The sequence below is a fragment of the Rhipicephalus sanguineus genome, chromosome 7 (assembly GCF_013339695.2).
Source record: "Rhipicephalus sanguineus isolate Rsan-2018 chromosome 7, BIME_Rsan_1.4, whole genome shotgun sequence".
In the NCBI taxonomy this organism is placed as follows: Eukaryota; Metazoa; Arthropoda; class Arachnida; order Ixodida; family Ixodidae; genus Rhipicephalus; species Rhipicephalus sanguineus.
The window spans coordinates 103,449,551-103,477,132 of record NC_051182.1 but is presented as its reverse complement, the minus strand read 5'-3'; the positions used below and the strand labels follow the sequence as shown (position 1 = coordinate 103,477,132).

Genomic DNA, 27,582 nt, shown 5'->3' with positions numbered 1-27,582 from the left:
GTGCGTTTTACGAATGGTGCACCGCTTCACTGGTGTGTGTGTGTGTGTAATCGTGCGTGCGTGTGTGTCGTATTTTATGAGCAGCGGTTCTCGCTGAGGTTTCTCCGAAGTTCCTCCGAAAACCGGGCAAGATGGGGCGAAGATCCATCAACACCACGAAGAGTGGGAAATACATGAACCCCACGGATCAAGCAAGTACGTGCGCTCTAAACCGACAACGCAGGCTGCTTGCTGTTGATCGTCGCACCGCTGCAGCTTGCCGTTCATTCTCGATGTTTTCGTTGCAGTTTAATGTTTAAGTTTCGCTTAACTCAAGCTGTTGTTAAGCAGATATCGTTGCTTGATCGATGGAGTACCAGCACTCCATGCGATCAGTGGTTTTGTGGCTGTGTGTCTACTCGCGAATGTCGCGGCGGCCGCATTTTCGATGGAGGCGAAAATGCAGGAGGCCCGTGTGTTTAGATTTAGGTGCGCGTTAAAGAACCTTACGTGGTCGAAATTTCCGGAGCCCTCCGCTACGGCGTCTCTTATAATCATATCGTGATTTTGGCACGTAAAAACCCGGCAATTATTATTATTATTATTATTATGTGTGTCTACCAACCTTCTACTTCGTTAAATGTGCTTGTTGCTTCTTTAACCACCTCTGGCTTTAACGCCTGAAAAAAAAAAAAGAAAACGAAAGAAGAAAAAGCACGCTTATCGCAGGAAGCTTTAGTTACACTAGTTACTCGATTATGTTTCTAGTTCGCTCGTTAAATTAACTTCGCGCACTTGACGACTCACTTTCTGATTGCAAATGTTTGGAACGAGCGCGGCAGAGCTAAATAGTTGCCTTCGGCATGCTCTTATTTTGCAGGAAAAGAAGCCAGAAAACGAGAGCTCAAGAAGGTAAAACTGTTTTTTTTTTTTCTTTTGAAGCGGCTTCTCTGTGCAGTGATCGTGTGTTGTGTGTTGAAGCGAGTCGGCGAGTTACGCAGTTCCAACCGCCTAAAGCACCAGCTTTGAACTGCTCCCACTACTCGCTTTTAATTTCATGGGGCTAATTATAAAGGCCATGTATTATTGCTGAAGTGCCTCAGTAGTTGTACTTAAGTGCCCGCAAAGTCCCGATCGCTTTCCTCACTGCGTTTCTATCAGCAGAATACCCTAAACCCCCACGGACGTCCCCGATAGTTATAACAAACATGTGCGCTGCGCTCCAACTCATGTTTTCACTGTTCTTTTTATATGTATCATGTTTGAAGGCAACAGACATGCAGTGTGCTTTTGTTAGCACACTACTGAGGCAACTCAATCATGTGATGTCGCAACAGAATCTAGCTATGACTATGTGTTCATAGCCTTTCATTGATGAGCACCTGGCTGCATAGAAAAAGAAACTTGGGCAGTGAGCTTTAAGTGCATATTAAAAAAAGTTTGAACAGTGAAGAATAATCCTGAGCATCCTACTATGGCATCTCTTGAGGCTTCAACTTGGACGATGAACTGAAGGACGCTGTGAAGGACTGGGTATCGTCACGGCCGCAGGAATGCTGGGAACAAGGAATCCTTCGGCTCGTTCATCAGTGGGCTCGTTGTGATCAGGCACATAATGTATACTTTGAACAAAGTCCTCATTTATACCCACAGTGCCGTTCTGTACCTTTTCATTGGAACACCCCTTGTATATGCACTTGTTATCTTGTGGAGTTGAAGTCACAAGCTTACACTTTTTTGCTAAGCGTCTTTGGCCAGCACTAAATGAGAGGCTGTAAATATCAATTTTTGGATTGAAACAGCAGCAAAGGAGGAATACATGTAAAATGTTATTTGCCTCTTTATTTACGCACACTCGGATAAAAAATGTTGATGTGAAATCCCCAGCCCCAGTTGTCAGACAGGCATTGTATAACAAATGGAGTGTACGCCACTGTTTTGCATTTGAGAAGAAGTGCCTGTGCTAGCTCGATGCGAGGTCACAGGTGGGTTGAGGGGAAACTCGCTTCAGGTATTCTGCCTGGTGTCGCTCTCTTTGAGAAACTGACTGCTGAAGAAGTTTCCGCAAACATTCTTTTTCTTCATTTGATATCCTCATTATTGGCGTATGTTGTACATTTGTAAGAAACATTAACATCTTCATCGGACTTTGTGTTTCGTCCTTAGAGCCTTAAATCCCATCAGTAAAGCATTTACTGCAACATCAATCCTTGCATCCTTCTGAGCACGTGCAAATTCTTATGATTTATTTCATTCGCTGTCCTGCTGCACGCAGACATGAGGCTGAAGATTGGGAATAGCAGAAGCATATAATACCATATACACACCAGATTCAAATGGCTGAGTTTGTAGGCAGTAATAAAGTAGAAGTAATACTGAATGGTGGTATGTGTGTTAATGGCGAACACAGTATTCACAATGACAGCAATCAGACGGACATTTGATGGTAATCAGTGTATTATTCTCATTGCAATACTAGAAGGCAAGGAAGGAAGTGCCAAAATGAAATTGTTTAGTTCTGGAATTTCCTTTAAAGAACCCTACATTGTCATCACGGGTCATTTCACCAAACAAATTACCTCTTTTTATTCATTCGTGCAGAACAAAAAGCAGCGTCAGATGGTGAGAGCAGCCGTGCTGAAAGGGAAGGACCCACAGCAGCTGATCGCAGACCTGCAAAGGATCGACGAAATGGGTGAGTTGGAGACTACGAAACATTCCCTTACTGGAATGAAGTGAGGTCATGGGGTGGTACTATTCGCACTTGGTTCTACGTCACAAAAGGCAGTCACCATCTGTTGCCGATCACTCCCATCGCGTGGTGTGTATTGTGTCGTCACCGCGGTGCCACTTAACGCATTTGTTTGGACTCTGTCACATTGGTCGGACTCGTGAAGCATGGCTTGGGACCTGTGTGTAATGACTCAGCACAATTAGCCGAGACAAATGTTACTCCTATATTTCGTTTGAAGCCTGTAATTTATAAAAATAGTTGTCAACATCCAGGGCTTTATTGTCTCAAGTGTGCTATATTGATCTCACCTGCCTACTGTGTTACCACATGTAGCACTTCTTACCAGTTCAGTGGCGGGTGGCACATTCTGTATTATGTGACGTTGTAGGAGAAGTGAAGAGGCACAGGGCAGAATGGCTTTAGAACAAACAGCAAACTTCTACTCTCAAAAATGAGCAACTGGCACATTCATAAGGTGTTGAATCAAATAATGTAGCTCCCATACGGCCCTCTATTTATGTAAGCCTCCTCAGACAGTGCACTGTACTTCCTCGCATATAACCCGCCCCTGCATTGATGAGTAACGCGGGAGACGAATTACAGCTCATGATTACTGAACTGGATACGGAAAGTAGAAGAGTAGGTCTGAAAATTAATATGCATAAAACTAAAGTAATGTGGAACAATCTCGGCAGAGAACAGCGCTTTGCGATAGGTGGCGAGACACTGGAAGTTGTAAAGGAGTACGTGTACTTAGGACAGGTAGTAACCGCGGAGCCTAACCATGAGAGTGAAATAACTAGAAGAATAAGGATGGGATGGGGCTCATTCGGCAAGCATTATCAAATCATGAATGGTAGTCTACCACTATCCCTCAAGAGGAAGGTATATATAACAGCTGCATCTTACCGGTACTTACCTACGGAGCAGAAACCTGGAGACTTACAAAGAGGGTACAACTTAAATTGAGGCCGACGCAGCGAGCGATGGAAAGGAAAATGATAGGTGTAACCTTAAGAGACAGGAAGAGAGCAGAGTGGGTCAGGGAACAAACGGGGGTTAAGGACATCATAGTTGAAATCAAGAAGAAGAAATGGATATGGGCCGGGCACGTAGCACGTCGGCAGTATAACCGGTGGTCGTTAAGGGTAACTGACTGGATTCCAAGAGATGGTAAACGCGTGAGGGGGAGACAGAAAATTAGGTGGGTAGATGAGATTAAGAAGTTTGTAGGTATAACGTGGCAGCAGAAAGCACAGGACCGGGTTGATTGGCGGAACATGGGAGAGGCGTTTGCCCTGCATTGGGCGTAGACAGGCTGATGATGATGATGATGCATATGATCCGCAGCCCCAACTACAAACCGCGGAAAATTAAAAATTGAAAGAAATAACACTTATTGCCAGTGAAGCTGCCTACCTTGCACTACCCAGAAGCATTGCCGTGAAGCCAACTTGCACACCGGAATTTGCATATAAGTACCCGAACTTTAGCTTAGAATGTTCTGCATATTTCGCACGGGTTATACTTGAGAAAATACGGTGACTACCTTTACGTATCCACTTAGGTCTGAAATTGTTGTACATCAGTCTGTGTTCACTACTCTGGCAGGATGGGTTGATTTTCCTACATGTGGCTGTAACACTTGGTAAATGAGAATGATATGGCACTCACATCTTCCGGTTAATATAACGGCGGTAATGTGCATCCTGTTTCATCTTACAGCATGTACGCTTTGAGGGAGGGCTTTGGTCAATCATTTCTTGCGGCTCGCTCTGCTCAGCCAGTGAGTAGCGCTACCACTGCACATGAGCCAAATGCTCAAGTGTGGGAGTGTAACGGCCCCTCTGCTTAACTAGAAAGCTGGCAGAGTAGAGTGCAGAAGCATGCTTGGTGGTATGCAATAATATACAAAATGGCTGCCACAAGCACAGAGCGGGCTGTGGGTGGGCTGATTTGCTTGAAAAAAGCTTTTAAATTTTTGGTCACAGTGTCCAACGAAACGAGCTTAGCGCAAAAGGTGAACCCCAATAGGATGGCTGTCAATCCTACAATATGTTGATGTGCATTTATTAATGGTATGTCAAGAGCCTTCGTCTCTTCCATTAGAATTCTTTGCAGCTTCATGTGTCAATGTACAGGTCGGTCCACTGTTAAAGGGAACAATTGCGTTCAGGGCATGTCAGGATATCGCTCTCTTGCAACAGTACAGTGGCTTAGATTTACATAAGACTACTGGTGGTTGACAGTTCCGACTCCCTTTGACAGACCAGTACCTTGAACAAACAACGTTTCCACATCCACTTGGAATGAGGGGGCCAGCAAAATGAAGGGGGCTCATTCGAGTGTTCCCTTTAACAGTGGACCGACCTGTACATGTGTTTAGAAGCAGCAAGTCATACATGTAATTTTTTATCAGAGTCATCACAAAATTTGCAATAAATAATGCACGGCATTGATAAACTCGAATGTGCTATCTAATCTTTCATCTAGTCTCATATTCTACCACCAGGTGGCACAGTGAGACCACCGCGTGTATCAGTCCTTTGGCTCACATTGATTGTTTTTCCATTCATGCACTTGGGCGTGTGAGCAAGCAGATTGGGGAGCGGAAAATGTTCTCCTTCAACTACATTATATATTAATGTAGATAAGATAAGGTCAAATATAATGATGTACAATGCTAAAAATTTCGTTTGCTAAATTTGCATTATTGTTTGAGTAAAGTGCATAGTACATTACTTATAGATTGTAATGTATTGAATGAATGCATTGTTTTTATTGCGATAGCAATTATATGGACAGTCTTGGCTGGATTTTGCCGTCGCCGTCGCCGCTGTGATGCGCCGTATATGTATAAGTATGTATATATATATATAAAAGCCCCAAAGAAAAATAATTCAGAAAAATGCTTCCGAAGCGCGGAATCGAACCAGGGACCTCTTGCTCCGCAGCGAGTGGCGCTAGCCACTACGCCACGAAACGCAGATCCTCCACGTATGTAACGGCGAGCGTTATATACACACCCTTTACCGCTGAACTGACTCAGAGACGGCTGCGCTCATAAGCGTTTCTTCATTACCAGCGAGATGGCGTTAGGAGCGCGACAGGCGCATTTAAAAGTCGTCGGCGAGCTCGCTCGCTTCTTATACTTGCGCAGGGAGAACCTTGCCCTTCTGCTGTCTGCTGGCGCGTTTTTCTTGTGCTGAGGGGAAGAGGGATGTTTCACGCTTTCAGCGTGATGTCCGCGCTCATGTTACGGAGTGTACGAAAGCCACTCGAGCTCAAGGGACGCCGCTAAACGAACGAACGAACGAAGATGAGCGCGAACTATCAAGTGTCACAGCTCGACACTTGAAGCACGCTAGTTTCCTTCGCTGCTTCGGCCGCCTTTGCAACAGGAGCGCTGTTCAAACTGAGAGTATCCATTGGCGAGCCTCACTTCATATAGCATTGGTTTCTTGCTATCGCATTCATTGCTTCGGCCTTGCGGTGAAACTGTGACTTTTTTAGTATAGCAGCTGCTATGACCAGTTGCTCATGATAACCACGTCCCGTCACGGCAAATCTCACTGCTAGAGATAGCGTTGGCTCTGATGTAAGTGTTCGAGTCAAAATTACGCCAATATGACATGAGCTATAGATACTGAAAATGAAAGTATCTGCATAACTTAGCCCTAAATTTTCACATTTCAATCCATGTGTACCATACATGGCTTACTTCTATGATAGGCATACACAGAGCGCAGAAGTATGTGGACTCGCTAAAGTCTGCCATAAGTTTGATCTTCCTTTCCGCAGAGAACAACGTTAACTTAGTTCATAATGTAACAGTGCATCATTTCCATCTTTTCAGAATACAACGTGTCCAACCCACCGGTGCTGAGCGAGAAAGTTCTTCGGGACAAGCGGAAGAAACTCAGAGAGACGTGGGACCGTGTCCTTAGGCTCTATGTAAGTGGCATTCTCGGCATGTCATACACTTTTGCCACAAGCTTTTGACGCTTTTGTCGCAATATTCTGCTGCTGGAGCCAGGTAGCTGAAGTTGAAAACGATATCTCCAAATTAACTTATTCTACAGCCTGCCCCCATTACACATCTTTGCGTACTTGGCAGCCGAAAAGCAACTGTGTGGTGAATACGGTGTACTTGTATTATCACCATCACTCAGCAGATGGAGTCTACGCAAGCCGGCAGACAAATAAAATACCCACTTGATGCACACAATTGTATCACACGTCAATCCACAGTCTCATTTCAAATTGTCATTATTTTTCATTTATTTTCTTTGCTTTATGGACATTCAGTGCTACTGTCAACATAAATTCAAAGGCACGCAATTTTAAAACCACCATAATGCATCATTCCATATTCAATTTAAAATTCACCAGCATTTGTAATGGTGGCTTTATTCGTTGTCAGAAATGTGTACTTGAGTTTTCTAGCTAGGACCTGTCTTTCTTTGCTTTCCTTCTTCCGTTTCCTTTCTTTTTTTGAACTACAATATGTTTAGTAAATACCAACTCGCTTCTAGAAGAAGTTATGCTGATGTACTCGGGGCTACTTTTTACCTAGAAATTGGTTACCGAACTGTTACACGTAGCACTTGCATGTTATTACAGTACATTTCTGTAACACAGGAATGCACCCGTCACCTGTCTTGCGAAGTGACAACCACATTGCCACGTAGACATTTCTTATTTCACCTCATTTGCGTAAATGACTTTCCTTAACAGCAAAAGGAAGACCCGGAGCACTTCTCGGACCTGAAGAAGATGGAACTGGAGTATGAGGACAAGCGCAACACACTCATCAAATACTATGGTGAGTTCTGCTTTGACTTTCATCTTGGATTCGAGGGTCTCGTTGCACTCCAGGACTTTGGGGCCTTTGTCTGTTCATGCTTGGTTATTTACTGGCAGTTTGTTGAAAGAATAATAAACCGAAACTGGTTTTGGAGGTACGGTTGAGGTTTCTGATGAGGTGGAAAGCGTGAAGGGTGCTACACTCACATCTAGATATAACGAACACGGATATAACAAATTAACGTTATTATAACGAAGTAAATGAAGAATAGTCTTGTCATATATACAGTGTAACAAATAAACGCTTATAACGAATTTGCGGGTGTAACGAAGTTATTTTCGTAGCAGATGTGACTTTGTTATGATGAGGTTTGAGTGTATAATATATTCTCATTACGTTGGTTTGATGTCAGTAATAAATGATATGTATAGCTGATCAACAGCAATTCTATTTAGGTATTTAAAATGCGTATCTCACTTCGAAACATACATAGAAATTGCATGCTAGGATATTGCCATCACAAAAGCAGATGTGTTCAATTGCATCCATTCTCATTGTCTCGTTTTTATTTTGTTTATTTACACTAAGTTCAAATTGCAGCCTAGGTGAGAGTAGTAGTTTACGTACAAATGCGCACAACACTCATCATTGACGGGGCGACAAATTATGGCTAATGCATATTTTTTAAAACTACTATTTCTTTGCATACTTTCTGCGACCTCACAACAGCTGTGAAAAGTTTTTGGAGAGGTGTCAGGGTCTTCCTATTTTAGGAAAGTTCTGTGGTGCTGTATAAATCGCCGACCGAGGTATTGAGGTTGCAGAGGCAGCTTACTTGGACACCTACAGAATAATGTTGGTTCAGTTCTGTGGATAGCGAGGATACGAACAAGGCTGATTGATAATACTCCATCACAGTGAACGCTGCTGTGCAAACGCATTTATATGTGTCCACTTTCTTTCATTCGTGTCACGTTTGTGTTCACTGTTATGTGTGTTGGCATTACTTTAATGGCATAAAGAAGGCATTTTACCATGGAGTCTTGATGAATGTTGTTACCGCAGAGAATAACAATTTTCATCGTCACTCATTGTATGCAACCAAATTTTTTGCGCAGTATATCACGCAGAGTGTGCTTCAAAATGACTTTCACTTTCATTGTCTGATTCGCGCAAAACGAATTTTACAAGCTGAGTAGCTGTAAAAATGTGGCTTCGTCAAGAGAGCCTTGTGTTTCTGTATGAAAACTAGTCACACGCATGCTTCTTTGCAAGAAAATTTTTTGAAGAGACAAGTGTGTACTTTGATGCATGCCTATTGTTACTTAAGTGAAAGTTTTAACAAACTATGCCCTTTTATGCAAATTTAATGCGTGGATTGCATTGCAAGGTCATTTGAATCAGTTGCACCAAAGTAACTTTAAAATATATCCTTCAAAGGTTTTCAACTTTTCACAGTACAGTTACTCCTGTTTTAAATGTGTTCATAGTTGCACATCAGTGTTGTGCCATAGTGGCACATCAATTTGTTGTGGGCCTGTGCTTATTTTCTTTACTTTGATTTGAAATGTTTTTATGCACTTTGTGGTGCCTGTTCGAGACAAATGAGACAAAATAAAGCGTGTGAAGCTCATGCTACTTTTCTATCTCACAATTAAGGAATACTTGGCCTGCTGAGTGACAGCCCATTCTTGATTTGCAGAGTCGGTCAAGTTTGCCCAGCAAGTGGAGATTGACCAGATTCCCCTGCCAAGCGCACCCAGTACTCCGCAAGTTGGTATGTCAAAGAATGCCAAATTGTGTTGAACCATTCATTCGCCATTGTTGCCTTCGATAAAGTTATCCAGTTGTACTGCTGAGCACCATTACTGACGTGTATGAAGGGACTGTGTCATGCAAAAATTTTCAGGTCTAGTTATAAAAATGTATAAAGAAAGAGCTTGTTCGAAATATGCCCTCTTTATGTGATATGCAAGCAGGACCAAAGACACGTAGAACAACAATTCTTAGCGAACCGATTGAGTTTACTAATCCAGCACTTTTGCATCGAAAAAATCAACATGACGTAAAAGCACACGTAAAGGTGTATGATTTCGCCGACATGACAGAATGACATGAACAAGTTTGCCTCAGAGACAAGAGCACTTATATTAGAAACACACGTCATGCCATTTTTGTACTTTTGAAATAACAAGGTTTCTTATGTACTACAGAGACCACCATTGGTCAGATGACATGCGTCATGCGCAAGAGAAACAGCGGGATCTTTGAGTGCATTTCTCTTCATTCACTCCATGTAGTCAATAATGATAATATATAAATTCACTAATATAGCAGTATTCACTGTACCAGACCCACCATAATTACAGCTGGCTCCATATTCACAGTAGTGGAAGGGCTTGTTCGAAATATGCCCTTGGCACGGGATATGTAAGCAGATCATCCCCAAGCCAACGTTTATTACAGCAAAGTTTTATATGGCTAAGTCCTGGGGGATCGCATTCATAGACAAAAGAGTGAACTGATTGACTCGACTAATCCAGCATTTCTGCATGTAAAAAATGGACATGGGGTTCAAGTAAACATAACGATGTAGATTTCGGCGACATGGAAGAATGACGTGAACAATTTCACCTCAAATGTACCAGATCCCCCATAATCGTAGCTTCGCTGGCTTCCATACTCACAGCACTGGAAGCACTCTGCATTTTTTCCTAGAGCTTTCGTTTTGCCCAAACCATTGTGTGCGTCAGACTTTATGTGTTCTGCTTAACAGAAAACCGTGCATCTTGAAAGACCTAATCAAAAACCACAGCTGTTGCGAAAAGACAGCAAAACAGACGGATTTGTGCAGATGCACTTGTTTGCGTCTTTCCGTCGCAGCCCCATCACTAATCCCGCTGCCTGTCGACGTGCCGTCGTCTATACTGAAGAAGCCTCCCCTGTGAGTACCCTTGTCTGCTTCACGTGGCTTCCTTGAGTGTGCTAAACACGAGTAACCTTTAGATATCTAATTTAGCAGAGCATAGGCTTCAGCATGTTAGTGATCAATTTTACTACAGTAGACTCCCGTTAAGACGAACTCGAAGGGACCGCGGTCATCTGTTCGTCTTATCAGGAGTTCGGCTTATCAGAAGTGCCCCCAAAAAGAGAGATGCTAACTGGCCAAGTGCATCTAAATATGTTACTTGAAAACACTGAATGGAGTAGACTTACAATGGGGGCAAAAAGACAAGAAAAAGCATTTATTCGGCTCAGCATGATAAAAACTATGCCTTGAAGTATAGTATTTAAACGAATCGTACGGAGCATCTGATTTCGCGGGTTCAAAAGTAAAATAATTTCATGAAGATACTGCTAGTACCACATTTTAATGATAAAACTGTAGCACGCTCCTGTGTTGACAATTACAAAAAAAGAGAGAGAGAGAGAAGCACAATTTTCCTTCAAATAATGTAAATTTATTGTCCTGGCAGTTCCTTTTCTTCTGTGAGCCTGTTTTGCTGGCTCTAAGATCACTTTTGGATACGCCTCGGCCGCGTGCTGTTGCCTTGCCAAAGTCATGATACGCTGAGTTGCTTAAGAAAGTCTGCAAGGCTTTCTTCGAGGTTCGGATATTGTCCCGTTTTCGGCCCGTAGTAACTTTTCCTGATCGACGTGTAGCTGAAGATGTCCCATTGCGCCATTCACGGTCACAAGTCTCGCGTACAGGAAAAAGACACGACGCAGCTATATTCAGCGTGCGAAATAGCCCTCCTTTGTCGTGCACTTCCATAATCAAAATGGCAAAATGCTCATCACAATTTGCACTTCACGGGCAATAGATACAACGCGCACAGGTCCTACGCGAACCAACGCTCGCGAACTGACCACAAGTGTGCTCGACCGCCATTGTGTGATGGCGATGACAATGTACCTGACCCCTCTGACGGGAGTGCGCCGCAAACGTGGTTTCGGTTTCGTACTCGATTGTAATGCACAGACAATTTTTGTTCCCGTTGTCGCTTTCTCTCTTTTTTTTTTTTCTTTTTTCCCTTCACTCCCCTTGCGTTTGCCCCTCTGACCTCGGCTGAGAGGTCAGAGGGGCCCCAAGCTCTTGTGTTCTTCTGTTCTCCTTTGTACTCCAGCTGGGAAACCGAAGGGGGGGAATACAAAAGGACGCAATGGCTTGGGGGTCTAAGTTGTATATCCCCCTACTCTTTTTGTTGCTTTCTTTGTTGATAAAGCCCGCACGTCCCCCACCCACAGGCTGGGGGTGAGGGGGATACCGGCTTCGTTCTTTTTCGTTTTCGCGATTTGCTTCGCGTCCGTCTTTGCTTCGGAAAGCGCTTCTTTTTTGCTTTTTCTCGGTCGCCTAGCTGCCCCACCAAGACTGCAGTGTTCGTTTCGCAGAATCGCCAGTGTTGTCGATCACCGCGAAAGTTCGTCTTAACAGAAGAGTACAGTCAGGTGGTTCGTCTTAAGCGAATTCTTTTGCATTGAGTCTATGGGAAACCAAACAAACGGTCCCATGTTGTTCGGCATAAGCGAGAATTCGTCTTAACCGAGTTCGTCTTAACGGGAGTTCACTGTATTTTAGCACACTTGTTAACAAAACAGAGGACAAAAGAACGACATGGACATGGCACTTTGTCTGTATCATTCTTTTGTCCTCTCTTAAGTGCGCTAAAATAGTAAAACTTAAGATATACCGTTTGCTTTCCTATGCTATCTCGGTATACACAAAAAAAGTCACAGTTTCGCCGCAATGGCGAAGCAATGAATGGGAAGAACGGAAAGCAGCTCGAAATTGCCAGCGTGTCGCTCGAGCCCAAAGGACGCACGAAAAGAACACATACAGGACAAGCACAAACTAATGCGTCACAGCTCGACACTTGAAGCGCACTGCTCAAACATAAAGCAGGACGCACGAAACGAACGAACAGGTACAGTCAAACCTCGATATATCGAACACGAACATATCGAATTATTGCCTATATCGAACGGTTCCTATATCACGTGGGAAATCGCATGCATTTTTAATTTTTTATTTCGAACGAAGTTTGACGTATAATGGATATATCGAACTCGGCCACCCAAACCGCCCGCGCTCCGTTGACAGTCGGCGAGCTTTCCCGCCGCGCTCCGTTGACAGGCGGCGAGCTTTCCCGCAACTCTCGAAAATAGCGGTAGCGCGGTGGGCGTTTACGACTGCTGCATACATCGATGGCGCCGAGTGCGCCACTTGAGCGTAGCGGCATACGCACGCCGCAGCCTTGCAGCAATGACGCACTGCACTTGTTGCACCAGCTCCTCCTTGATATTATCGCCAGGCATCCGTCGCATCGGTCGTTGTTGTGCTCGTGTGTTAGGCCTGCCGCGCGTTGTGGTGTGTGTAGCGATGGCTGCAGACGCGAAGAAACGGACGACCCTGACTTTTGCAGCAAAACTGGAAGCAATCCAGGCTGAAGGCGTGGGATTCGGACCTGGTGCGTCAGGGACGGAAGGTATGCCTTATCGTCGATAACTGCACGGCACACCACACCGATGCCCAGCTGAGCAACATCGAAGTGGTATTTCTGCCGCCCAACACCACTTCGAAGCTCCAACCGTTGGACCAGGGCATTATCCGCACATTTAAAGGGGTACTGACACAAAATTTCGCGGCCGAGATAGCCTGCTGCATCGATTTCCGTGTACGTGCGTGTACCATCTGCAAAATATCGACAGCGAATAAAGCTTGGAAGGTATTTTATATGAATTTTGAAGTTCGCATGCGCGATCCAGCATTATAGGCCGCACCTATTGCATTGACACCCTCGGAGGTGACCCGAGGTGACCCCCCTACTTCCCCTACGTAACCGTTGTAGCCGGTGCAACAAGTTATGATGACGTCGTAGCCGCCATTTCTGTTTTGACGCGCTCGCCGCAGTGCTGTTGGTGTCTCAAGGAAATCGTCGCCAACAGACGACGATGAGGAGGACGACGATAACGAGGACGATGAAGGCGACGACATCGCGTAGCACGTGCGGCAAGCGTGCGAATGCGAGGAGACGACGCGAACAGCGCGGAAGTGCGTCACACTTCTGTGTGCTGACGTGATCGAGCGCTGCAGCCGCTAGGTGGTGATAGTTGCACCCGGAGGCTTGTCGTTTTTGAAACCGAAACTGACACTGGTCGGTAATGAGGAGCCTGTAATTAATTATTTGTCGCGCGCTGCAGCAAACGATGTGCCGTGTTATGACTAACAGGCCCCCAGCAACACATTGCAGCAAAAAAACGCGAGGCCAAAATATTTGTGTCAGTACCCCTTTAAGTCTATCTACAAGCGTCGGCTGATCGACATTTTGCTTGTAAGACTCCGGATGGGCCAAGATCTGAAGATCGATCTTTTGGGCGCCATCCAAATGCTCAAGGCGTCGTGGGAAAACGTCAAGCAGTCGACGATAGCCAACTGCTTTCGGCATGCGGGCTTCGGTGGACGCACTGACGAAGCATCAGTGGAAGAATCCGAGGAAGCTGGGTTGGCATGCGCAGATGAAGAAAGCGAGCTCGCCGAAACGTGGAGCAAGCTGGAGAGCTTTGTTGGTGCGGAGCCGCAAAGCATGTGCATCGAAGACTTCGTTGGAGGTGACGACAGCACTGGTACAACGGCGGAGCTAACGGATGTAGAGATCGTCGCCGAAGCTACGGCTGAGCAGCCGAATGAAGACGCTGCCGAGGTGGATCCCGCAAGCGCTGATGGTGCCCCGCTCCCGACATCAGCTGAGGTCGTAGCCGCTTTGGCCCTTGCGCGCCGCCACTGCAGCGCGATTGAAGGCACCGGCCTTTCACTTGTGGATCGCCTGGACTATGTTGAGGACGCAGTCGTCAAACACGCCATTGCCAACAAAAAGCAGGCTACTCTTTTTCAGTATTTTAAGCCAACACAATAAATACTTTGTTTGAATCTTCAAGTGAGTATTTACTGCACCACGATTGGTTCGTTGGTTGTTTTCCACAAGTTCTTGACGCATTTTTTACGTGATTTTTTATATCGAATTCTGGATATATCGAACTATTTCGCGATCGCCGTGCCGTTCGATATATCGAGGTTCGACTGTACACACAAGACGAACGCGAACTAATTGTCACAGTTGTTACTTATTTCTGTTTGAACAGCACACTCCTTTCGCAAACGCGGTCGCTGCAGCGAGCGCAGTAACCTTCGTGCCCCCCGCTCCACCCTAGAGGCCGCCCCTTCTTTCCTAGAGATAAGCGCATGAAGGCGACCACGCCCTGTAGGGCGAACAGCAACGGCGTTCGCAGGAGCGGGGCGACGATGTTTAAAGCGCGCCAGGCGCACACGTCGCGCCATCTATGTGTTCACTAAGAAAGCATGCTGAATTACATGGTGTATATAAATAGCTCGCTGTTAGCAGGCTGTCAGACGTTGCTGTTCGTGGCCTAACGTCTAACGCCGCGCGCTGGCAAGCGAGAGGTCGCACGTTCGAGTCCGCGCGTCGGAAAGTTTTTCTGAATTATTTTTCTTTGTGGCTTTTATATATATAGTATATACACATATACATATACGGTGAATGACAGCGGCCACCAACAGCAAAAATCAGCCGAGACTGTCCATATAATTGCTATCGCAATAAAAGTTCACTGAGTCACTGTCAATGTGCAGTGACCCCTCGGCCAAGGCGCCCGGTGTGCCGCCCGGACCACCTCCGGAGCTGTCGGACGACGACGACGAAGAGGAGGAGAACGGTCGGTCACTTCATTTGCAGTTGCTGCGCCTGTTGGTTTATTTCACTTCTTTAAGTAGAAGCGCAAACTTCAGTACAGTAGTGCACACAGTGTTGCAAGCAAAGTCTTGAACACAGTGTTGCAACGAATTCTTGAAAAATCTCCCCACATCAGTGCAAACCCAAATATGCATCCTGAAGAAGGTTAGTGCGTTATGTGTATTTGTAGCCAAATGATCATTTCATCTCGTCGTGCTAACACTTCCTTTCTTGAAAACTTTGCACTCACTACTTTCCTGCCAAGAATTATATATCATGCTGGTAATGCTATTGCCGTTTATCGCATGGATGTGCTGGGCGTGTAAATTGTCAAAGTGAAGAAAGGCACACAGGGCAGGTGATCATAAAGAGGGGGTTAGGTGGAATATTTTATGTATGTTCGATCCAGTCAAAGACAACATATAATACATTGATGGCAAATTCTTCAAATAACCTTGCTGCACCAAGCTGGGGTGTGGAAATGTTAAAAATGCATTTGTGCACATGTAGTCTGACCTGTCCAGACAGTCGTCACGCTCGAATCATAAGTGAAATATCAAAATGTGTAGTAATCCACTACCACCTCTGCCAGTACCCTTTCTTTATACGATCTGTACTTTTAAGCAGCGTTGGTAACATACTAATAAAGTCGATAGTTATACTTAGTTTTTCGTTACCTTAAAATCAATGTGTCATTTATGCCATAGAGTTTCCTACAATACTTACCACAGGGAACTGTGGCGCTAGTGTCTATGGGAGCTGCAACGCATGACGCTTCAGCCAGCATGGGAATGATGGGTAGTACACAAATTTGTCTAAACTTCGTTCTTTTGGCTCCGTTTGGCTGCGCATCGCCTGCATTCGTTTTGTCACAAAACGAAGTTCAGCAAGAGTCTGCAGTTCCACTTCACCACTTCAACTTTTTTAGGCTCACCAAATCAAACCTGGTCACGAAGTTCACAACAGTCTATTCTTTTATCCCAAATGAACGCCAGAACACAGCAATAAACAAAGCCACAAGTACGTTTGAAGCCGCAAGCACGAAGACTAGGCAAATTTTTGTACTACCCATCATTCCCATGGTAGCCGAACGATCGCAGCGCCAGAGTCCCCTCTAGTTAATTTTAGTAAACTCTATGATTCATGCAGTCCTAAAAAGATTTTCACTAGGAAATTTCTTCAGGAGTTGCGAATGTTGAAATTCATAAATGCAGTGAAATTCTAGTGTCAAAACGCCGCAGTATAAGCAGAAGTAACGTAAAAGATAAGCAATTGTGGAAGGTCTCCCTTACAGCTATGCTTGGTAACTGCTGACAGGTTCATGTCCCTGCATATCTATTTTCATGGTGCTGTTAACCAGACCATCGGTGAATTTTTAACTCGTGTATCAAGGATATTTAATTGGAATGCTGTGCTGAACGAGTGCAACTTTGGTATATGTATTGGCTTGAATTCAAAACTTGGGACGTGCACTCTAAAGCAGTTAAGCTAAAGTCAGTTAGTGAAGCTTTGTTAATCTGCTAACAGGCAGTTACAGTATGCCTTGAATGCAGTGTCTGTGTATATAGAGTGATGTAACAGAATTGCAAGACGTGTCACAGGACATCTTCAATTAGGATTTTTAATTGTTAAAAAAATATATAAACCAATCCATCTTCAGATTTATATGGCATAGTTGTCTTTCATTGGGAAACAGGTAAGGGGCTCTAGCTAAATAAATGTTGCCTCAAAGTACAAGTGTCACATTGTTCCACCTGGACCTAACCTACAACACGAGGACGTATTGTGAGCAAGTCCTCAGTGTTGTCTCTTTACTAGTCTACTTGTGCGCTCTGTTCACTTTCTTCATTTTGCAGAACGTAAAGCTCTAGCAATGCTCCTGCCCAAGGCAAGCTGTAGTCTGCTGCAATATCAGAGATATGTTTTCGACTTCAGGGGGCCATGGTTTCGTAAGCTTCAAGAGAAGTGAACTAAAAGACATTTGCAAGTGGTCATAATTCCTGAACACAGAGGTGTTGGTGAAGCACCCGTTATCGGTCAAAGTGAGGGCAGAGCTATCAGGAGGTGGCTGATGCTATACTGTGTTTTATTCATAGCAAGCAATTCCGCAATAGCCTGAGGAACATTTCTCAGTACTCGCGTTGCTGTCCGAAAAGTAGTGTTTCGCATATGAAGAAATACATATGTGTCTCGTATGAGTTGATGTAACGTTACGTGTTGTACTTTCATTTAAAAAAATACATAGAGCAAGAATTATTCAGGAGATCAGACAGCACTCACTTCGACGTCTCATTTAAAGGGACACTAAAGGCAAATAACAATTTATGTCAGAGTGAGAGGTCGGTGTGTGAGAACGTCTAAAACGTCAATATTATTAACAGCAGTGCTCTAGTAATCGAGAAATTAAGGTAAATGTAGGACATTTTGAAATTGATCCTGATGACGTCAAGAGTCCCAAGTACAATTAACCACTAGTACTCAAACTAGTTGTGATAAAAAAAAGAAACTTCCGTGCATCACAAGACGTAATAAAATGCTGCTTGCTCGTTTCTGTTTGATTTGTGGAAAAAAGAACCTCTTGGCCATAGGGAACGGCGCGAGTTGTTCAGAAGTTCCGTTTTCGTCGAGCAGCACTTCGCTTAAGCGGTCACGTCTCAGTGGTAGTTTCGGTATCGTGTATTGCTGCGTGCGCTTGGCTCTCGCTATTTTCGCCCTGTCGATACTCTACTTCTGCTGCTAGCCAAGCTAAGCTCCGTTACAGTGAACTATACAGTTTTGGAGTGGCCCGTAGCTGCGTCTTGGCAAGGTTGATGGCCACCGTTAAGCAAGAAACCGTAGCTTCAGCGGCCCAGTAGTAAAGGCGGGCAACGTTGGGCACGGCAACTGCTATGTCAGAAGGTCCGTGCAGGCGGGTGATTTGAAGTGCGCTAACGTCATGTGGACCATTAAAACGTGATTTTCTTTCAAAATAAGCATTTCCTTGGCACGAAACAAGCACTGCGAAGTTTCTGCAACGCTATTTCAACAATCAACATCTCCTTAATATTTGCCTTTAGTGTCCCTTTAAGTCACAGCATCAGCCTGGCCTGTATCATGCGGGCTAGGTCATGTACACGGCAAAGCACAACACGCAGGAAGTTCTCTGCAGAGCCTTGCCGCTTCAAGGCCATTCAGTGGCAATCCATCTACAGACTTCGTGGGCTCCGGCATCACAGCTGGTAGCTCATTTCAGGCACAGTGCAGTATGTCATTAGGGCAATACTCAGTAAAAACTAACTGCTAAAGTGTTGGTCACTTCTATTTCTTGGCACTATGGAATGAAATCTGGGAAAACTTGCAATACGTATGTGGGATGTGGTCGTAATTTTTCCACCTCATATTCATGGCAGAGTGCATAAACAATTGAAGCATGCCGAATGCACCATCTGTCAGGCTGCGACGAAACCTGCACTTCCTCCTCATCCACCCGTGGCATTGCGCCACCCATGCATGTTGTCGCTGCCTGACAGAGTAGTACTCAAGTACTCCTTTTTTCGCGGCTAAATATGGCGTTTTGAATTACTTTCAAGGTATCTCAGATCTGAACTTATTTACTGCTGAACGATTTGACGGACACATTGTACGAGCAGCAACCGCAGCAACCACAGCAACCACAGTAACCACAAGCGGGCATGTGCATACATTACAAGCGTAAGCGCTGCAGCAAAGCTGTCATCATCAGCAATATGTGCAGCCTCAGATGGTACCCGATTCCAGTCGCAAATCATTTGCAGGGAAAATGAACTTCGAATCACCTTGTTTGGCACTTGTATTTGCACACCTTGTGCACATTGTCTATCCGACTGAATGCATAATTAGGCCATAAAACAAACTTACATCGATCTCTGCCAGTTCTAGAACAATACCTAAATGTTATGAAAGAACTTCAGGCATCATTGTTTTTGTTTTCTTCTCAAATGGCTCCGATCCCATTGTCTCCTTTGCAGCAGTCTTACTGAGATGTCTGCTGTGGTTACCTGAAACATGTAGGAAGGATTTGAGCTACCACGGTGGTACACAGTGGTTATGTTGCTTGGCTGCTGACTTGAAAGTCATGGTTTCGGTCTTAGCCGCGGCGGTCGCATTTCAATGGAGGCAAAATGCTAGAGGCCCCAGAGAGGCTGCTGTGCGATATCAGTGTACGTTTAAAGTGCCCCAGGTGGTCGAAATTTCCGGAGCCCTCCACAACAGCGTGCCTCATAATCATATCATGGTTTTGGGACGTTAACCCCTAGCAACAACTGGCACTTCCCCAGTTTCGCCCCCGTCGATATTGGTTGAAGGATCTGAAACCTTGGGATCTGTTTGTGATGAACTTGATCCTGAGGACTTAGTATACAGTGCTGAAACAGCAGCAGCAGCAACTCAGCAGTACGCAACATGGATCTGCTTATGCACAAATCTTTTCATTTCTGATGCTTGTATGTTAAGGCACCTCACACTGGTCAGTGTACTACGAAGTATTTCACGTTAGCACCCAGAAAGAGTATGTTTCACTGATTCTTAAGTGAAAGTGTTTGTGGAAATCACAAAGCGTTTTTCCAGACACTTCAGGCATTCCAGTAATGTCTATAACACTGTGCTGTTGTTCTCATTCCATTTTTCAGAGCCCCCGGCTACTAACGTGGAGAATGTGCCTGAAGAAAAGGATCTGTCAGGTAACTACTGCTTACTTTCCGGTGCTATTTCTTCATCTTTTTTTTTTTTTCATAGAGAAATTTAGCTTGTCTGCAGTCTTCTTACCATTTGTATAATACAGTGGAATCTTGTTGATACGATTCTCGCGGGCATTAAAAATGAAAATATATTATCCGAAAATCACCAGGGGCCTTAAGATCACAAATGGTACATAACTACTTGGCTCAGAACTTATTGAAGAACTTTAAGATAGTCCACCAATTTGCACTAGACCTTTATTGCGATATCTTGTCACGTATCGATATTGCGATACGCGACAAGATAATGGAGGTTTACTCCATTATCTTGTCACGTGGTCGTGACATTGACGAAGGCAGCAGTCAGTGTGTTAGACTAAACTTTTGATTTGGGCGAACCAGTACCCGGAAAACGAAAAGTCACACTACAAGCAATACACGCTGTAGGCTGATAGCGGTGAACAGAGCGTCGGCTGTCGATAAACTGATCATCGCTGGAACACGCCGTCTTTTATACATCACACATTGAACTTTCCAGCCTTATCACTGGTGGTCGCGCAAGCTCTAGAATAATCTTGGCTATTCGCGTCCTGCGCGCAATCTTAACAGAATGATCTACTGCAATCGCGAAGCTTCTCAAGCACTGCGGCACAGTCTGCGTCAAGCTTTGCTGACCGCCTATGCGGGTCAAACCCGAGTACATCGAAAATATACACTCGCGGCAATATCGTACAGTGCATTACATTCACGTTTGTTTTCTCAAAGCTCGACTGTACTTGGTATTGATATTTGCTTACAGGAAAATATGTTCTGTTTAACAGAAGTTCCATTTACTGAGAGATGAACAGGGGAGCAGATTTCAAGTATGAAACCAAATATATTACAGGCAGCTGTTCCATTTAAGCAGCAGTTTTATTTAAGAGATTTCCATTTACTGAGAGTCCACTGTGTTTCATAGCATAGCCTTCCATGGCAGAGAACAGGTAGCGTCTTTTTGTTTTATGACTGGCTCTATAATCTTTGTCTGATACAGTGATTCCCCTTGTCTTGAGTACCTCATGTCGCTGCAGGTTTCTTTCTCCGTGTGACTGATGTAGACAACTTATTTCTAGTTGTCTGCTTTATTTTACCTTCAACTTAAGGCCGTATTCGTGCTGGCTTAGAAACAGCTGATAGCATCCAACAGGCACTTATTTTCACCAGCGTAGCTGAGATAAGTGCCATTGTTACACACCTATCTCTGTTATCAGTTGTTTTCTTTTTCCAGAGTGCTCTAAGACTACTACAGCAGTGTGAGATCAGAAACGGCTGGTAGAAAGCACTGGGTCTAATTGTAAGGGGAACTTTGTAAATCCCCCAACTTGAAGGACACTAAAGAGCAAAATGATTTTTCTCTTATTAGTAAAGTACTCCTTCACGATACCAAAAAACACCACGCTTGCTGCGAGAAGACGCTTAGTAAGCAAGAAAGCACGCAAAAACAAAATGTGGGTGGCAACGCCACTTTGAAGTTTCCACACCATTCGCCGTGACGTCACATGTTTTGACGGCGCCTACTAGGGACTACATAGTTCCTAGTCAGTAAAAATGAAGTACATTGTCGTCTGAGGGGGCCATAGACTTAACATACCAAGTTTGGGGTAATTTTGTTGAGCCAATGGCGCCAAGGTACGATAAACACACTTTGAAATCTGTGACATCACGCGGGAAGATTTCGGCGCGGGATTTAAAAATGAAAGTTTGAACTTGATTTTCTCCTGTATTAATAAACTTATGATGGTAAAATTAACGACATTACAGTTCTCAGAGCACAATTTATCGATTTAAACCGATTCATTGTTTTTATTTAGTGTCCCTTTAATACCAATGACATGGAAAAAAAATCAGGTAGAGAAACGGAAATTCCAATCTATGTTTAACGATGTACATTCCTGCGACATTAAATACATATATTCCAACTGACAAATTTTAAATTTGCTAGACGGTAAGAGCTTTACGGTAACGTGGACCTCCATCACCATGTAAGCGCTGTGCTTTGTGCAAATTGCAAAGAAAAAAAAAAAAGTGCAACACTTACATAAGTCTGCTGTACTTTGCTGGCCAAGACAGGCAATACTCTAGTAGACGAGAATAGAGGGATGTGCATTGGAAATGAAAAGTTGTTTCTAAGAAGGTTGCAGAGTTCACACAGAGAACATACTGCTGTGGCAGTGAATGAGTATTCCATTCGAGGAATCGGTAAAGTGTGCCAAATTGTTTTTGTTGCACTGTTGGACATACAGGCACTGCTGAATAACGGTGTTACATTAGCAAACACTATTGACACGTGTGCTCATTTGTAATCTTCTGTGTGTCATTTTAGCACGTGATGTTCTTTTGGCACTCCTTGCAGTTCCTGCAAAACCACGCAAGATTCGATTCGCCGATGAAGGTCCTGACCGTCCTCCCGGTGTTGACGATGACTCGGATGTCACCGAGTTCCTCAAAGAGGTCAGTACCTCCACGCACGTTTATTTCATATATGTACTACACTCAAACCTCGATATAACAAATTATCGGTTATAATGAAGTAAATGAGGAATGGTCTTGTGTTAAGTCTTGTGTGAGGAATACAGTGTTACAAATGTTTATAACGAATTTTCGGATATAACGAAGTTATTTTCGTGGCAGATGTGGCTTTGTTATAATGAGGTTTGAGTGTACAATCAGTGGCTGATTTTTGGGTCCTGTTTGAAAATTCGGGTGGCTCCACAGCACAGCCACAGGCCCCATAATGTCAAAGAATAGAATGTCTGAAGTTACGGACATGAAACATTCTGGCCTTTGATTTTTCGGACTTTATTGCCCCGCAGGCCCTATGAATTCTCCAAAGCAGTCCTAAGGGACTTAATCATGACATGCTCTCTTTGTTCCCGGCTCACATTAGGCAGATCACTGACTGTCGCCTCAACCTCGGGAAATCCACTCACAATTCTGCACACGCACTGACTGACCGTGCAGATACTGACCGATTTGAGGCCGTGGAAAACAAGAACGTTCCACGCACCTATAACGAAATCACCGAACGCTTCTACCTCTCGTGTCGGGTCTTTCCGCCACCTAGTGCAAAGCTAATCAGGCCTCAAGTGCTTACTCTAAGGCTGTTGCAAATGTGGAGTTGCCCAAATTTGCATATGCTACACGTCATATGCCCAGAAATCTACCCTGATGATATATGCAACAACTGCAAACATGCTCTGGGAGTGCACAACTATGTATAACGGTGCTAACCCCGATGCTACCTCGGCAAGGTGGAACGCTGCCCTACGCACCTGCAGCATAGCAGATCAGAAATGGGCCGTCCGTCAAGCCCGCAATGCAGCTGTCAGGCGACGCCTTTCAGTACCAACATGGGAGCCGTAAACATGTTCACACGCATCTTGCAGGAGGCTAATAAAGTTTATTCCATCCATTCATCTGCTCAAATCGCAGGTCTGAAATGGTATTAATTGAAGCTACCACTGCTACCGCGTCGATCATCTTGCAGGCACGAACCAGCACTTTTGAGAGTCGACCTTTTGCAGCTCTAGTGGGTCCCAAAACTAAGCTTTGCTGCAATGCCAAGATATTATGGGGTGAAGCATACCGGGAATCTGAAGGGGCCACTATCACAGTGCGAGTGCGGCGATGCCTTTGTGCATCGGCACCGGATAGGCAGAGACGTGATGGCGGCTAACACGCCAATACTGTTAATTGCTGATGACCCTATTATGATAAGCATCTTCGGCTAACTGCTCGGTTGTGCATGTGGCCTAGCACAGTTTTAAGCATGCAGCATGCTTTTAATCAGCAACAACAAATGCCCGCACTGCCGTTCACTGCTACCTACCTGTGCAAGACCACTAAATTCACTGCACAGACTTGTTGCTTTCAGGAACGAAAAACAGTTCTCCATCACCATACCCGTGTGCAGTCAGGAACGGTGTGGGCATGACTAACCCTATCTCCTTGTCTAAAGTGATTGTACAGTCAAACCTCGTTACAACGAACACCACATTAACGAACATTTCAAATTAACGAACTTTCAAGAAATCCCGTGCCGACTGCTTATAGTTTCAATGTAAAAATATTTCACTACTGCGAACTTCAGAATAACGAACATTTCAGAATAACGATCGTTATTTAATTCCCGTGTAATCTTAACAACACCTCAGTACTACGAACTTATATCCGGAAATGCGAGGATTCTTAGATTTCAGTGTATCGGCCATGGCAGTCGGAGCTGTAAGGTAGCAGACGACGCAGCGCGAAGAGCGGACGCCCTCCTGCAAAAACCAGAGATGGCACAGGAGGAGAAAGACGCGGGCGGAGAATTTTTTTTCCCCTCCGTTGCGGAGGCGACAACGCATCAGGTTTTGTAAAGGCCCAACCGCATGCATTGCACCAACGCCTCCTCTAGAAACATGCCTGCGGCGTCGCTGGCTATCCCATTGTAGCCGTCCTGCCTTGAGTTGTAGTCGCTTATCGAGAGATGGCGCCACGTTCTCCCCTGTTGTTTTCAATGGGGCTGACGTTGTGTGACGTCGAGGGGTGTAATGTGCGCATGCGCAGATGTGTGTTGCAAGCGGCCACCGCCAGGATCGCCAGCTACTGCCCTCATTAGAAACGGTGAAGGAGGGAAAGGGTCGGGCAGGAGGTTTTTGGCTCACGCGGCAGGCATCTTTCTAGAGGAGGCGTTGATTGCACGCGACTTTCGAGCGAAGGCAGCTGCGAGCCTGCGACAAACGGGCTCCGTCGCGCTGTCGCGACCGGGCAAATTACGAAAAAGAATTACAGAGTACATGAATGATGACATGCCAAATTTATTATTGTCTTGTTTGAGATAAAGATGCCATAAAAGCGTTTCGTGACTTTCTTTTTTCGCAATCTTATGTTTAACCGCGACAGTAGTCTGCTGTGATCCCATGGGGCGCCCGGAAGCATACGCTGCCTACGCTACGTCGCACTTTGCAAACTGCGTTATGTTGGGGTTAGTCCACGAGGCGCATCTCGACAACGTTTCCTCTTGCTCTCATAGAACGTTTAAGAAAAGCCGCAGCGCCTCACATCGTTGCTTCGCAGGGAGAAGGGCTACCTCACACGACGACGATGTTGACATTGCAGCAAGCTACCACCAATGCAGCAAGCTACCATCGAAACATCAAAACGAACCGTCGATCAATATTAACGACAAAATACGGCCGCTGCCTCGCTCTCCGCGTGAGATGGGACTGTAAAGAAGGTAGTCTATAACTTGTATTCCTTGAAGTACGCGCCGATTGGAAGCATCACGAGCAAATTGCAACCGAAGCGAGGGTCAGAGATGCCGCCATTTTGCCAATCCGGGCGACAAGCGATGTTTCCTGGCTTTCCAGAAACCTGCGACGTGACAAGCGACGGCGATGGATGGCCCTCCGCGGCAGCAAATCCTGTCGGCTGTCGCTCAAAACTCGCGTGCATGCAGTTGGGCCTTAAAGGATTGCAGTGATGACATGGAGGACGATGTCACGGTAGCACCCGAAGATCGCGACGAGTCCGTGTCGGCCACAGATGCGTTGGACTACTTGAGGAAACTCCGCTTATTCATAGAAAAAAGCAGAACAGCAACCGAAGCGGCGCATAAAAATGCGGACTGTCTAGAATCGTTCGTGATGCAGAGTTTGTGCTGCACCCGTCAAAAACGGTCACGGCCTATTTCAAATAAACGTGCCTTGTTTGACGTTCACGTGTGCATTGTTGTGAGAAACGAGTTCAAGGACGTACCGTTGCAAAGGTAGGACGTTTGCGTTACTGAAATTCTATTGTTATGGTAAATTTTTGGGCTTTCACTATAACGACCTTTCAGAATAACGAACATTTTTCCGCGGTCCCCTGAAGTTCGTTATACCGAGATTTCACTGTAATTGGTTGCTACATATTCATTGATGACTAAGGTCCATCACAATCTAGCTGCTGACCTTGTATTGTTGGAGTGATAGGAGTGAGCAAATGTCAAGGGTGGTTGCCATGACAGCTTCCTTGATTTGTAAATGTCATAGTTATCCGAGAATTAGTACGAGAGTAGTGTTGCAAAACACCACATTACACTGCTGCAGCACGGTCATGCTATGCAGTGAAGCGTACTGTCTGGAGCTGTGTCTCATATCGAATTTCCGATAGTATTGAAATTATTTCGTGACCCTTTCAGAAATGAAGTAGCTGACTGAGCTAGCTGGTTGTACATAAGATTCTTTCCGTGGCCGTGCTTTTTTGTGCTGTTTGTCTTAAGTAAATTAAGGAACTTTTCAGATATGGTTAGGCAGGTTTGACTGTTTTATCTTTTCTACTCTCACGTTACACAGGTCGAAAAGACCCACAGAGAAGCCATGCCACCACCCATGCCTCCTCCGATGCTCTTCCGGCACCCCCCTCCGGGCATGCCACCTCCGTCGCTGCCTCCACTGGGTGGTCCCCCGATGGCCCCGCCCCCAATGCGAATGGGGCCACCTCCACCACGCCCACCACCGCTCATGCGGCCAGCGCCCTCGGTGCTGTCGGCTCCACCCAGCCTCATTTCGCGGCCCCTGCACGGGCCCGGCTCGGCCTCTGCGGAAGGGGAGCAGCAGCGACCGGGAAGCGGCGCCACCATCGAGGCCAAGCCGCAGCTGCGCAACCTCAGCGCCGACATCATGCGCTTCACGCCCACTTCGTTGCGGGTCAAGAGGGATCCCGCCAAGAGGACCACAAAAGGTAAGGACCATTGTCTTCACTGTTTCTTTAGTTCATTCATCCATCAGTCACTTCATTGCTCACTTATTTCTTGGTCATGGCAATCGAGCAATAAATCTGGTGCCATCGAATCGGCCAAGAAAGGCCCGAACAGTAGGAATCCTGGCTGGATAGGATGCAGAGATAGAGGAGGCTACTGATGGGGAAGAAACGAGTTTATTCGTGTGCAGCTGGGGTTTATGTAGACTCCAGCGTGACGTAATGCCACACTAGCAGTGCACATTGTCAAGCAGGGTTCTTTTCCAAGCACTATTTAGGAACAACTTCTCAGCAGGTTCACCGCAAACAGCACTGATGTTTTTTAGCTTGAATAGATGCAGTTATCTGTTGTAAAGAGAGAGAGAACAGAGACAACACCCATTTTCTAGGCTGGTTGTTCTTATTCTGCCCTTTAATAATGGTAGGGCACCATTATTAAATCACTGCTCACCGGGGGTCAAAAAGATTTAAAGTTGACTGGGTCTCACTTCAGTCACATGACAGCGCTGGTGCTTCCTGTGCACAATGTGCATCTGTCACCAGATCACGAGGATTCTCGCTCGCCTTATTTCACCAGTTATGTCAAATCGTCAATGCTTTGAGGTGAAGTTGGTGCTGTTAACACCTGTTTCATTGTTTTTTTTTCACGTTTTTCTTGTATTTCAGACGTTCCTGCAGCACCTACGGTGTCGTCTGTGACGGCACCCACGAAGGACGACGCTTACGAGCTCTTCATGAAGGAAATGGAGAACCTCCTCTGAGTTCCACTACGCACATTGTAAATAAACTTATCTTCACCACAGTCTCAAGAGTCTGCTTGTCTGGACTTCCCCAAGGACTTTCTCTATTTATATT

At 45.2% G+C, this 27,582-nt stretch overlaps 1 protein-coding gene across 1 annotated transcript; it reads left to right on the top strand.

Moving 5' to 3' along the window:
* LOC119399686 (WW domain-binding protein 11) lies at positions 1–27,536 on the top strand. The gene is made up of 12 exons (XM_037666505.2): positions 1–195; positions 860–891; positions 2,581–2,674; positions 6,570–6,667; positions 7,451–7,538; positions 9,223–9,297; positions 10,404–10,464; positions 15,169–15,251; positions 19,915–19,965; positions 22,355–22,452; positions 26,322–26,709; positions 27,394–27,536. Exons 1-12 carry the CDS (start codon positions 132–134, stop codon positions 27,486–27,488), a joined length of 1,227 nt encoding a protein of 408 aa, XP_037522433.1. The 5' UTR covers positions 1–131; the 3' UTR covers positions 27,489–27,536.
* The last annotated feature ends 46 nt before the right edge of the window (positions 27,537–27,582 follow it).